This window comes from Pipistrellus hanaki (assembly GCF_964339955.1).
Source record: "Pipistrellus hanaki genome assembly, chromosome: 1".
NCBI classification, from domain to species: Eukaryota; Metazoa; Chordata; class Mammalia; order Chiroptera; family Vespertilionidae; genus Pipistrellus; species Pipistrellus hanaki.
In genome coordinates, this window is record NC_140503.1 from 125,963,700 (window position 1) to 125,977,311 (window position 13,612).

The 13,612-nt window shown below is 38.3% G+C and overlaps 1 protein-coding gene across 1 annotated transcript in view; it reads left to right on the plus strand.

Moving 5' to 3' along the window:
- The window catches only part of GPR158 (G protein-coupled receptor 158), a 334,424-nt gene that overhangs the window by 178,858 nt on the left and 141,954 nt on the right, over positions 1-13,612 (plus strand). The window contains exon 4 of the mRNA XM_084867984.1: positions 8,872-9,095. Within this exon, the coding sequence (XP_084724110.1) occupies positions 8,872-9,095 (224 nt within the window). The remainder of the gene's footprint in view (positions 1-8,871; positions 9,096-13,612) is intronic.

Genomic DNA, 13,612 nt, shown 5'->3' on the forward strand with positions numbered 1-13,612 from the left:
GGAGCGGGTGTAAGTGCTAGACTGAACAACGGGGCATGGGAGCAAAGAATTTTCAATAACCACCAGAGGCCAATGACAGCGACTGGAGCCCCGCCTTGGTCTGGTGCTCCCTCTCACCTGCTCTACCATCCTGCCACAGCTGAAACCTGCCACGTTCTGTACTCACCCCCTGGTGGTCAGAGCACGTCATAGCGACCAGTTGTTTAGTTGTTTGGTTGTTCTGCTATTCAGTCTTTTTGCATATTAGCCTTTCGTTATATAGGACTGTGTGTTGTGCTGATTGAATGAATAAATTGCCCATAAGCAAAAATCTGTTCATTAATTTTATAATTCACATCAGAATCTACCTAAGATCTTTCTAAAGTGGTATTTTTATTTTTTAAGATATCACTAAGGTCACTTGTAATACATAAAAATCTAAAAGTCAATAGAAAAGTGAGTATAATATACAAAGGTAAGCATGTAGAAATATTATACATGGAAAGATTGAGCTCTTAACTATAGTCTAGTGAGAGTTACAAATTTTAAATTTTTGCACTGGGCTTCAGTTTGAAACTATTTTCACACTTAGCCATTCATGAGTAAGTAAATGAAAGTTTATTAGCTAATCCTGATTTTAAGATATTAAAATATATATTCATGTTCTAATAATAAAAAATATTTTGTATAGCAGTCTATGTATAACCACAGTCTAATTATTCTCTCCTTGCAGATATTATAAATATTGAAACAAATATCCACAGAAATCTTTTTAATGTATTAGAGCTACTCGTGTGCATGTCCTTTTTCCACTTAATCTTTGGATGTGATTTTATCTGTCTGAAGACTGCGGGCAGATTACTTCTTCATCCTAATCAGATGAAATAACAAATAACAATTAATCTTCCCATGGTTAGTTCATTGCAGCATTTTAACTTCAAACTTTGATTGATGATTATGTTCCCTCCAATTCTAATGAGAAAGCAAATATGTGTATGGGAAAGAAGGATATGTTTACTCTAATATGAGTGTTATTTATACCTAGAGCTAAGGCTGGACTCTCCATGTCTGACTCAATTCTTTGTTACTTCTAGATGAGCTATTTTCATTGCCTACGGCTCATCTTTTTTTTCTGCATGCCTGTGGAATGGAAGGAGAAAGGGGTCATGATATATTAGGCACATGGGCCTGGTCTTGCTAAGGTCCAGGCTATATCTTCTGCTAGAACCTGTTCTTATCACTGAGGGCCATAACATCCCCCAAAAGGGACCTTTGATCAACTGGTTTCTTCATTAATTTATATGTCTGAAAATTCATCTGTCAAAAATATTACTTAGCACTGACTCTATGCCAAATATATTTTTAGCAACTGGAGTAAAAGAAGTGATTTAAAAAGTAAGGTTTCTAAGCTTTCAGGAAAGACCCACTTCTTCCCCAAACATACTGCATTACCCATAAATAACAAATGAGAACAATCTTGAGTAAAACACAATTCTGTCCAGTATTAGTAAATTAGGTCAAAGAGTTTTAAGATTTAAATGTCCTTAAAGGATAGATGTCTAACCATATATTCAAACGTCCAAATGTTATGTTTTTCCCTTATAAAAACACAGTTTTAGACTACTGACACTTTAGAAACTTAATCAGCAGAGCAGTTAATATTATGGTGATAATTCTATACAAAGTTTATACTATGAAGACCTGACAGATGTATATAACTTCTGTTTCAATCCCTCTCACAATTCAGGACTGCTGGCTCCCAACTGCTCGCCTACCTGCCATCCTGATTGCCCCTAACCACTTCTGCCTGCCTGCCTGATCACCCCCTAACCACCCCCATGCCAGCCTAGTTGATGTCTAACTGCACCCCTGCCAGCCTGTTTGCCCCCAACTTCCCTCCTCTGCTGTTCTGGTCACCCCTAACTACCCTCCCCTGCAGGGTTGATCGCCTCCAACTGCCCTCCCCTGCTGGCCTGTTCACCCTCAACTCCCCTCCCCTGCAGGCCTGATGACCCCAACTGCTCTCCCCTGCCCACCTGGTTGCCCAACACTGCCCTCCCCTGCTGGTTTGGTGTCTCCCTTAACTGTCCTCGCTCCTCTGCAGGCCTGGTCACCCCTAACTACCCTCTCCTGCTGGCCTGGTCACCTATAACTGCCCTCCTCTGCTGGCCATCTTGTGATGGCCATCTTGTGACCATATAGGGGTGGCCATCTTGTGCAAGGGCATGGCGAACAACTTGCATATTATCTCTTTATTATATAAGAATATATTGTGCATATTATATACTAGAGGCCCAGTACACAAAATTTGTGTGTGGGTAGGGTTCCTAAGGCCTTGCCAATGATCAGGACTGATGGGGCCTTGCTTCCCCTGGCTGCTGGCTGCCAACTGAGGCCTTCCTTCATTTTGTGCTGCCCCCTGGTGGTCAGCACATGTCATAGCGAGCAGTTGAACAGGTCTGTCAAACTACTGAAGGAACAATTTACATATTAGCCTTTTATTATATAGGATTAGCATTTTTTATCCATTTATTTGGGATTTTTATAATGTCCTTGTAGTTTTTCTATATATTTCAAATTAAATCAACATTAAAAACTACAGAAACCCAATTTTATCTATGAATAAGGTCAGAATATTATATATATTCAAAGACTAAAATTTTTCAATAATGTAGCATTGATGAGTTGGTTAGAACTTTGGGATTTGGAACAAAAATTTACTTTGATACATACTACTATATAATAGAGGCCCAGTGCACAAAATTCATGAATGTGGGGGTCCCTCAGCCCAGCCTGCACCCTCTCCAATCTGGGATTCCTTGGGGGATGTCTGACTGAACCAGTAGTCAGACATCCCTCTCACAATCCAGGACCACTGGTTCCTAACTGCTCACCTGCCTGCCAGCCTGATCCCTCTAACTGTTCTTCCCTGCTGACCTGATTGCCCCTTAACTACTCTCCTCTGCTGGCCTGACCACCCCTAACCGCCTCTGCCTTGGCCCTGCCATCATGGCTTTTTCTAGAAAGATATCCAGAAGATCATTCCAAAGATATCTGGTCTAAGTAGCATATTACCCTTTTATTAGTATAAATAGGGTAATGGATTAAAAAATTTTTTTTGTTATAAAAAAGTTGCATGCTTATTAAAGAAACTTTGGAATGTATAGAAAAATAGAATTTAAAGAGCCATTTGAAAATTTGTTGGTCACTTAAGTTTTGTTATACAAATATCTGAATATATGATATTTCTAAAAACTTTATATTATATTCATTTTAAATACCATACATAGTTTTCTTAAACATAATCTTAATTGTTATATAGAATTCCATTGAATAAATATACTATGGTTTACTTATCCATTCTAATGCTCATAAATTTTACAAATTTATATAAACATAAAACCACAAGGTGGGACAAAAGTAGGTTTACAGTTGTGAGTACATGAAATTCAGAGTTTATTCTTGTATTATTATTTATTAATTATTCTATTATTTTCCATTCAAACAACCATAAACCTACTTTTGCCTCAGCTGTATATTTATACTTAAAAATGTCCAGAGATTCTTTTGTTTTTCTAATGTTTTACTGTAGTAAAGTTACAGTAAGCAAATAGGTTAACATATTGTCCACAAATTGTCACAATTTATCTTGACAAGCACACACTTACAGGTAAATGTTTTAGATTTCTCAGCCGTCCTGTGGTGCTATATAACATCCCAATTTCCTTCTCTATGTTTATGCTCTAGGCAGCATACTCAGTCACCCATATAATGAATTGAAAGCTGCTATAGACACAGATGATAACTCTTCATATTTGCCTTTATTTTCAGGAAGGATTTGTTTTATCTGAAAGTTCCAAATATCACCTTTATTTTCAAACTTTAGCAAAGCAGATTGGTATTCTATGGATGGTGGATTATTTCAATTTGCTCAGCGCTGACATTTCCAAATCAATATGTCACTCACAATGATTTCTAAACAGACTTTCACCTATATGTTTGTATTACAGATCAGGTAATGTATTCCTTTGGGAGACTATGTCCATTGTTAGCAATTATTTGATGATAATCAAATATGGACAGAATACTATGTTCAGTGTTGAGTGTATAAATAGGTATATAAACCATGGCCCATGACCAGTAGTGTCTTAAAAATTTAAACCATCATAAATTTAAGGTACCCTTCAGGAGATTAATAAAAAGCTCATTATTACTAACTAGTAGTAGAATTATTGAATATGTTATCTTGGCCTAGTTAGAGACATAATTTATCAGCATAAATTGATAAAATATAGGGTGTCCCAAAAACATATACACACAATGTGAATAATTATAAAGGCAGTGTCTATTAAAATACATTTCGTTTTCAAAATTGAGCAATCAGCTGTTAAAGTGTGTATACGTTTTGGGGGGACACCCTGTAATTTTGGAACTAGAAGATTATTTCATCATGCTTTGAGTCCTATAGGAAATAATGGATGTAGAAAGCTCTGTCTTTAAAATTTTAGCTTTTTTGAGCTTTAGAAATCAGGTCTCTGACTTTTTGTTTTATCTTCGTTTTATCACTTTGTGTCCCTTACAGAACCTCATAATTTCTCATAGCCAAAAAATATTAAGGCAATATTAAAGAGGAAGTTTCTCATTTTAGCACACTACAATTTGACATTTGTGAGTTGATCTGGCAATACTTTTAAGCATAAAGAATAAAATATGATCATAATTTATTTTCTAACAAATTGCCTTTTATTCATGAAAATTAAAACATTTATGTAACCAACATAATTTAGTATTACCCATATCAGGAAACATAGAATAGTTTGGAATTATGTCAATTTCCCGCATTATATCTAGCTATTACTACTTCAACAGACATAATTTCTATTAACTATTCTTTTTGTTCTACTTGAGAAAGATAATGGAGTGCATGAGCTTTTTCCATTGTATGTTCTGCAGTCATAATTTTATTTTATTGCCCAGTATATTGGCTCTTCTGTAATTTTAATCTAGAAGGATATAAAACAATTGTTTTATTCTTAGGGAGAATACAGTTTACTTGTATATATATATATATATATATATATATATATATATGCGCAAGTTTCTTGTATATATAACACTCTAGCAGCAATCAGAGTAGAACACAGGCAAATAGAGATAATCACAAGCACTTAGGGCATCAATAATAGTGAATAGAGATAGAGTGGCTTAGTCATGAGATGTCCTCTAAGTTGGTACAGATCTCTGGATAACAGGCTGGTGAAGAGAATGACAGGCAGGGTAGGTGTGGTTAAGTTCAGCTTTGCACAGTAGAAACGGACTATTCAACAGGACTGACGAAATGCTTGTGTTCCTGAATTCTACTTCCCAGTCTCTGCTCCAGTAGGTAGAATCTAGACAAGTAACACAGTCTCTATAGTATGTTAGAACTGGGGGATATTGCAAGCAATATAAAAGAACCTTGATTTACATGAATAACAAATATATCAAGGTAGAGGGGGCCATAATTAGGATATATAGATGAGCAACAAAAGTAAAATAATGATCATGAAATGAGTCAGGGATAGGTTAGGTTTTCTCCTAAAAGAGAGGGAAGTCTCAAAGTTTGCCTGGTTAAAAATGAGTGAAAATTTTACAAAGGACATGTCAAATGTATCTAAAATGTGACTGAAATTGATTGCCATGGTCATACGTTACAAAAACAATAACAACAACAAAAACAGATAACACTGTGCCCTTAACATAATGCAGTATTTTTCAGATTTGAATGACTCGGAGTGCTAAATAGTCTCTTCTAGTAATGTTATTGGAGGAGTACACATGTTGTTCATGGGAATGAGGTTCTTGGGGTGTCGCTGAAATAAGCATTTTCAGAATTCCCCACTGGGGAATGAGAGGTGGTAGAAGACTTTATTTGCATGGAGCTACATTTTTTTGGGTAGTAACGACCCATGACCCTTAACCCAGTCTGAAAGAGGTGCAGCTAGAGTTTTAATAAAGCAGAAGTAGGGCCAGTATTCAGAGCTTCTGTTCCATGTAGCAGCTAGGTCTGGCAGAGTTATTGCCCTTTAGGCCATTGTGTGAAGCCCACATGGCCATGGGCCACATGGGCACATGCAGGGGAATGTGCCCTCTGCAACGGAAGCCAGAGGCAAACTGCAAGCCAACAAGCCAAAAGAGGGAACTCCCTTTGTCTAGTAAGTTAAACATTCAGGTTTCCTGCCCTTGCCTTTACAGAGGGCATGCCTATTCTGGCCACTGAATCACTTCCAGGTGTGACTGATGAGTAAGCACCTTCCCATGCACCCAGACCTTACTGGGCTTGTGTCCAAATTGCCTTTTTTTCAGTCCCTTCCCCCATGGATCAGTGGGGAACAGACTTAGAGAGTGCTAAATTACAGCTTTTAAGCAAATCTGTAAAAATGGCATGCCTATATTATCTAGTCTTCCCTTTACTCTTTTTCTGTTAAATAATAACCAGATTACTGCAATAGTATCACTATCTTCCATCCCCTACCCCTGAGAGAAAAAGAAACCTCTTTATAATAGTATACAGGAGAAATGGGCCGAGGTCTCTGATTTGTGTAACTGCTTCCTGCTGTCAAGAGGTGGAGATCTGTCTATCCCAAGGCTTAGAGGTTCTTATCTGACAGAGAGGGAAAAGCAAAATGGGAAAGGAGTTTTTGTGCAGGGAAGAAGGATTCTGCAAAGTCCAGGTTAGTCTAGTGTCTCTGGGAGGTGGCAATGTCTAGGCGAATGACTCATCAGACAAGCTGGCATTCTTGTTGTATTCTGTTAATGACAAACTTGACAAGAAGGTTAAAAGGCAAAACTTAAAAGTGAGGAGACTTAGAGCAACTAAACATTCAGTGAGAGGCAAAAACCCACGTGACAAAGGGGAGGGTTAACTTACAGGGTCCCCAGTTAGGTTGGAGGCAGGTGTGTCACCCTTGTCTGAAGTCCTTTTGACCCCATTTCTATTAATCATGAGCTTTCCTAGCTTTTTTTTTCATTTACTGGAACACTTATTGAAAGAATATTCTACTTTATCACATATTTATTTCTTAAGCCCTGACAGCCTAATTTCATTCTTCCACTCTGGAAACTATTGTCTAAAAGATAAATGAAGGATAAAAAAATCATTGAACTTCATAGTCTTTACTCATTTATTATCTTTGATCACATTCCAGCATGTTCCAATAAATCCAAGTTTTCTTTTATGATATTATAAAAACTTCTGCCTATCTAACTTCTTCCTCTTTGCATGCCCATGGCTCTCTGTAGATTCTTTCTCCTACAGTGGTCCTCTCCTACAATCCATTTTTGTGTTGTTTCTCACTTCTTAATATGTATTTCTCTTGGACAATGTAAGTTGGACCTCAAATTTCATTAGTCTAAAACGGGGCTTATCCTTCCACTCCTCTCCCTATTTTAGCTATTTCTTCTAACTTTTCTGCTTTGGAGCAAGCAGTGCCTTTCCTTAAGACAACAATAAATTCCTAATTGCTCTTTGCACCTCCCATGTTTGGAGAAGAGAAAGCTGAGCAGCATGATTTACAGGGTGGGGCAAAAGTAGGTATACAGTTGTGAGAACACAAAATAAAATTTACTCTTGTATTATCATGTATTCATTATTATTATATTATTTTCCATACAAGAAGCTGTAAACTACTTTTACCCCACCCTGAATATACATTATTTCATTTAAAACCCACAGCAATTCACATTTCATACATGAGTACTTGTAAACTAAGACCCAAAATGGTCAAGAGAGTTACCGAATGCCATAGAGTTCCCTAGTGATGAAAACCATACCTGCTAGGCACTTAAATTCATACACTTTTCACAGAATGATGGCTCTTTCAAAACAATATATTCTGAATCATTAAAGGAGTATTCAATTATGTTTTTGATCTTATACCTATTAAGGAAGGAAAGCAGACAAACATATTTTTGAAGAATTATGAACCTTTCACAAGAGTTGAAAGTAATGAAGACTTGGTGTTAAATGTTGTGTTATATATCAAACTATGTGGTTGTGTGATATACTAAAATTGGTTATGTTTTCACTGAAGTCTTTCAGCATTGGAAATGGTTTTCTTTTTTCTTTTCTTTTTTTAGTATATGGTGTTAATTGGATCATTTTCAATGGCATACTCAACAATTAAAGAGAACCTTTACCTGTGGGCTTCAGAGCTAAGTTTGATAACTTAAACAGAAGAATCTAACATTAAAGGGAGGATCAATAGCAGCAGTTAGTTAGTGCAGAAATATCCTATGGACATGCAAAGTGGAAAATTACCCAGTAGCCTGTAGCATGGATTATACCCTGGGCAAAGGATACATGGTTATTATGCAACTGCACACAGACTAACTGTCCATTAAATACCATTTCATCCAATTTAGACCTAATTAACTTGGTAGATGAGGATCCTTCTAAATTAAGAAGCAATCAAAGCCTCACTCTGGATTTTGTGCGATCTAGATGTGTTATGTGTATTAGTTTGGTGCAGGAAAGACACAACTTTCTTATCCTGCCTTATGGTTAGTTCTTGAACAAATATTTATGGAATATGACTTGAGCTATAGGGAGTATCTGTTGGTGATTGGTAGATAATTATATAAAAAAATTTAGAAAACTATTTCCTGCATGGAGTTTTATGTCCATGTTTGCTAATTTTCCTTACTTTGAATGACATTTTTTTTAGTCCAAGGGATAAAACACTTGTTTGAGTCTAAAGTCAAAGTAACTCTCTTCTCTAGCAAAAAGATTGACAAAAGGTCTTTAATAAAAAGGGAAATGGATGAAGAGGTAAATATGTGTTTTGACTCTGTACTAAGTCTCAGCTTCCTCAGAAATGCGATGACAATGTAGTTTTATTTGGAAACTTTCAGAAAGGGGTCCGGATCACCATTTTGCGGGAAGAGCAACAGATGTGTCAGAAGAAGCCCATGTCTGCCTACCCTGCAGGGAAGGCTGCCCCTACTGTGCCGACGACAGACCCTGCTTTGTCCAGGAGGATAAATACCTGCGACTTGCTATCATCTCCTTCCAAGCCCTGTGTATGCTGCTGGACTTCATCAGCATGCTGGTGGTCTACCACTTTCGCAAAGCAAAGGTAAACCCAGGTACCCTGGTTATGATCTTCCCTTCTGTGACCAAGTGACCTCTTCCTTTTTTCAGCAAATGAAGTTTTTCCAAATCCCAGTGGCTTCTCTTTAAGCAGAAATCTTTTTACAACAGGATAGGATCAAAATATGAAATTTATATTTTTAGCTTCTCAGGAGAAATAAGGATTAAAGATATGATACTTTAAAGTTTGTTTTTGTTTTTTTTTCCCACAGAAGGTTTCCTGCTATTTAGCCTGGAGCTTGGTTTCATCATTGTCTTAAAGGACTCTCTTTTACATTGTCTCTTTGGCTTCCTGAAGAATTCACTCTGCAGTCCCCAATATATTGTTAATTTTTCCATCCAGAAGGCTTTGTGATGTTTATTATATTTTATTTTTATTTCTTTCAACCATATTTGAGGATGATAAATAGATTCGGCTATTTTTTGAGCATATTATACTTTGAAAAATGAATTTATTCATGACCTTATGTTTGGTCTTGCATTAATATCCCAGAGTAACAATGATATTGCAAAGAACTTAAATGGATTTTGAAAGAGTCTGTGCCTCGATTCTGTTCTAAGAAATCTGAAAGTAGTATAAGCATTTGCATGCTTCTTAGGCAGGGGTGGATGGATGCTCAAGTGTGTAGGGCACAGCTTTCTGGAGAGCTGTCTACAGTTGGCCACCCATCCTACATAATAAAAGGCTAATATGCAAATTGTCCCCTCAATTGGAAATTCAACCAATCACTATGATGTGTGCTGACCACCAGGGGGCAGCATGGAACATGGCAGGCATCCTCAACACAGTGCTGTCAGTGAAGACACTGCTGGCCTCTATAGGCCCTGACAAGATGGTTGAGCAGGTGAGCAAGCGGGCGATGTCAGGCCAAGGCGTGTGAGAGCAGGGGCCCAATTGACCCACCTATTGCCCCACAGGTGGTGACCAGCTGCTGGCAGGCCCTGATCACCCAATCGAGGTCAGGCACAGGGCTGGGAGGAGGAACTGGGGGTGGGTGGCAGTGACCAACTTTCCGTGGCACCCGGGTAAGGGGCTGCGACCTCTCGCCAGCTACCTGGGGGCAGGGATGATGGGGACGGAGGTGTGGTAAGAATGTGGGGTGTCTGCCAAGCTCACTCTCACTCCCTCTGCTCCCCTCCCCCAGGACACCAGGGCTTGCATGCTGGGGAAGACCCCATGGTCAGGTGCTGGGTGCCCAAGAAGAGCCTGCCCTGCACCTGCACGACCTCTTCTGGGTGAGCTAGGCCACAGGGACTGCAGGGGCTGGTCAAGCTCCCCATGGTTTCTCTCAGGAGCCAGTCTGTGAGGACGGCCAGGAGATAGCGCACCACCTGCCCACCCAGTTTTCTTGCAGCACTGCTGGACGGCCCAGAGGCCCATGCTGTGCCCTGTCCTCCAGTGTCCGGATGTGCTCACAGGGGGGCTGTGTGGGGGCTCAGGCACCATGACCCAGGCAGAGTGGGACACAAAAGGGCCCCGGGGACCCAGTTGCTGCCCAGGGCCCAGAGTCCAGCTGGGACCTGCCCTTCCATGCCAGACACTCACACTTTGATTGCTGGACAGGCCTAGGGACCATACCCATGCATGAATTTTATGCACTGGGCTTCTAGTTTAATTATATGTAGCCAGTATCAGAGTCTCTGGTTCTCTTGCTTTCAGAAACTTATTTGTGCCATTGGAAAGAAAAACAAAATCTAGAGTTTCTACCTTTTCAGAATTCAAATAGTAACTCCTTGTGTTAGCAAAGTTGTACAGATTGGTTTAGAGATCAGTGAAAGTTTAAATTGTTCTAATTAGAAATTTTTTTAAAAAGAGAGGGAAGGTTTGGCTCAATGGACAGAGCGTCCGCTTGGGGACTGAAGGGTCCCGGGTTCTATTCCGGTCAAGGGCATGTACCTTAGTTGCGGGCATATCCCCAGTAGGGGGTGTGCAAGAGGCAGCTGATCGATGACTCTCTCTCATCGATGTTTCTAACTCTCTATCTCTCTCCCTTCCTCTCTGTACAAAATCAATAAAATATATTTTTAAAAATAAATAAATAAAAATAAATTAAAAAAAAGAGGGAAAATAATTTTTGTGAATGTCATCCATTACAAAGCTTTAAGTTAATAAAGAAAAAACACTAGCAATACCTGTTGAGACTCAGGGAAGATGTATCTATGATGTTAATGTTATAGCCTTAGTTATTTTAAACTAGAGGCCAGTGCATGAAATTCATTCATGGGTAGGGTCCCCTGGCCTGGCCAGCTATCGGGGCCTTTCTTACCCTGGCTGCAGGCTGACATCCAGGACCTTCCTTCATTCCACGCCAGCCCCTAGTGGTCAGTACATGTCATAGCGAGCGGTTGAACTCCTGGTGGGTCAAACACCTGAGGGGACAATTTGTATATTAGCCTTTTATTATATAGGATAATTTTTAACATGAACATACAACACAAATTAATATTAGGCTTTAAGTCAGAAAAAAAAACATAGGCAATTTGCTCTTGATTTAAGCAATACTTATATTTCTTTTGCAACAAAATATGTACTAAATTGTACACATAATAAAGCAGCAGGCAAGTGAAGTTGGGGAATATCTAATCACTGATACATAGTAAAATTAATTGGTTTTTCAAAAAGCCTGTCACTGGCAGAGCAGGCAGAATAAAAGGTTTATTTAATAAACTGCTCTGAAATCTCTGTGTAATGTAATTCATTTACACAGTGTATAGACATAGTTCTTTTTGCATTTGAATTGATTTTCCTCATTAATGAATGCTATGTAGAATGCAGTTAGTGATATATGATGGATTTCATATTACATTGGATAATGAAACTAAGATTGTTCTCACTAGACTGATGTCAATCTATGTTAATGTTACTTAACATTTCCAAAGTTAAGTTGTGACTTTCTCTGGACCTTCATATGAAATTCTACTTTTTTCGGTACTATCGTGAGAATGGATATCTTTACATGCCATTTGGTGAAATGTCTCTATATATAAACTAGTCAGAATACATAAATTAGACATTATCTAGTTTAAGATGGCTACATTTGAAGAATCAGTGAGTTTTCACTGATTGTGATAAAATATAAAGATGTGTTTTTTAATAAGGTAATAAAGGCAGTACAAGTAAATTTGTGACTAATTCCTAGCTTTTATCTAGAAATATGACGGAATTTCAGAACTAGACTGGGACAACCTCTGGTTTTATAGAAAAGAAAATGCAGCTTCTGTGGGACTGTAAATTGCCATGCAGCAGGTTAGGTTGGGATATTTATATACAGTCATTCTAGCATAGAGATTTCCAGAAGATTAAAAGCATGAGTGACTAAATTAAAGGTAAGTGAAAATAAAGATAGGTAAACTTAGTTGAAATCAAACGTGTGTTTAAGTTTTAAAAAGAATTCTGTGAGGGAAGGGGTACTGTTCTAGCCCAGTGCTAGGAAGAAGATAGTTTTTAAGAAGTTTTTTTTAGAAACAGTGCCAAGAGGAGAAAAGAGTCATTGTCCTTGAAATAAAAACTGACCAGTTAGGCCCTGGCCAGTGTGGCCCAAATGGATGGGCATTGCCCCATGCACCAAAGCTGGTTTGAATTCCTGTTCAGGGCACATGCCGGGTTTCTGGCACTCCCTAGCAGGGGGTGTGCAGGAGATAACCAATCTATTTTCGTTCTCACAACAATGTTCCTCTTTCTCTTTCTCTTTCTCTTTCTCTTTCTCTTTCTCTTTCTCTTTCTCTTTCTCTTTCTCTTTCTCTTTCTCTTTCTCTTTCTCTTCCTCTTCCTCTTCCTCTTCCTCTTTCTCTTCTCTTCCTCTTTTTCTTCTCTTTCTCTCTCTCTCTCAAAGGAAAAAAAAAATCAATGAAAAAAATCTTAGAAACAAACAAAAAACAGGTGACTGGCCAGTCACTTGTGTAAAACATGAATATTCCTAGCAGTAAGTCTTGAAATAAATTTCTCCTGTGGATTCTTATTCATTGAATATACTTAAATGGAGCAAATGATAAAATCCTTACAGGAAATAGAATACTAATTTAGAATACTAATTTTCATAGGTTTGTTTTTGCTAATTTTCCTGAATGCATGCTAGAGTTGTAATGCTTAAATATAGCCCGGGCAAATTATTTCTGTGTGGGTATCACAAAAGTGGTCCCAATACACAGTTCTTTACTGTTTGGTGTTATGCAGGGATACATGTAGAATATCTACATTAGAGCTGGCCAGTATGCAGCACACATGCCACCACCTCAAGAATATATTAGACATACATGGTCTTTTTCTCATCTCAGCCAGAATCAGTCTCCAAAACCCCTCTCATGCAGTAGAACCACAAACAGGTTCTAAGCATAAAACCTGCTTGCCATCCTTGATCTAGAAAACTGGGATAACTGCAAACTCTTTACATAAACTTTCTTAAATATAGTTGCTCATTACTAAGTTACTAAAAGGTTTTCACTGCCCTGTCCAGTGTGGCTCAGTTTGTTAGAGTGACATCCCATACACCAAAAGGTTGTGGG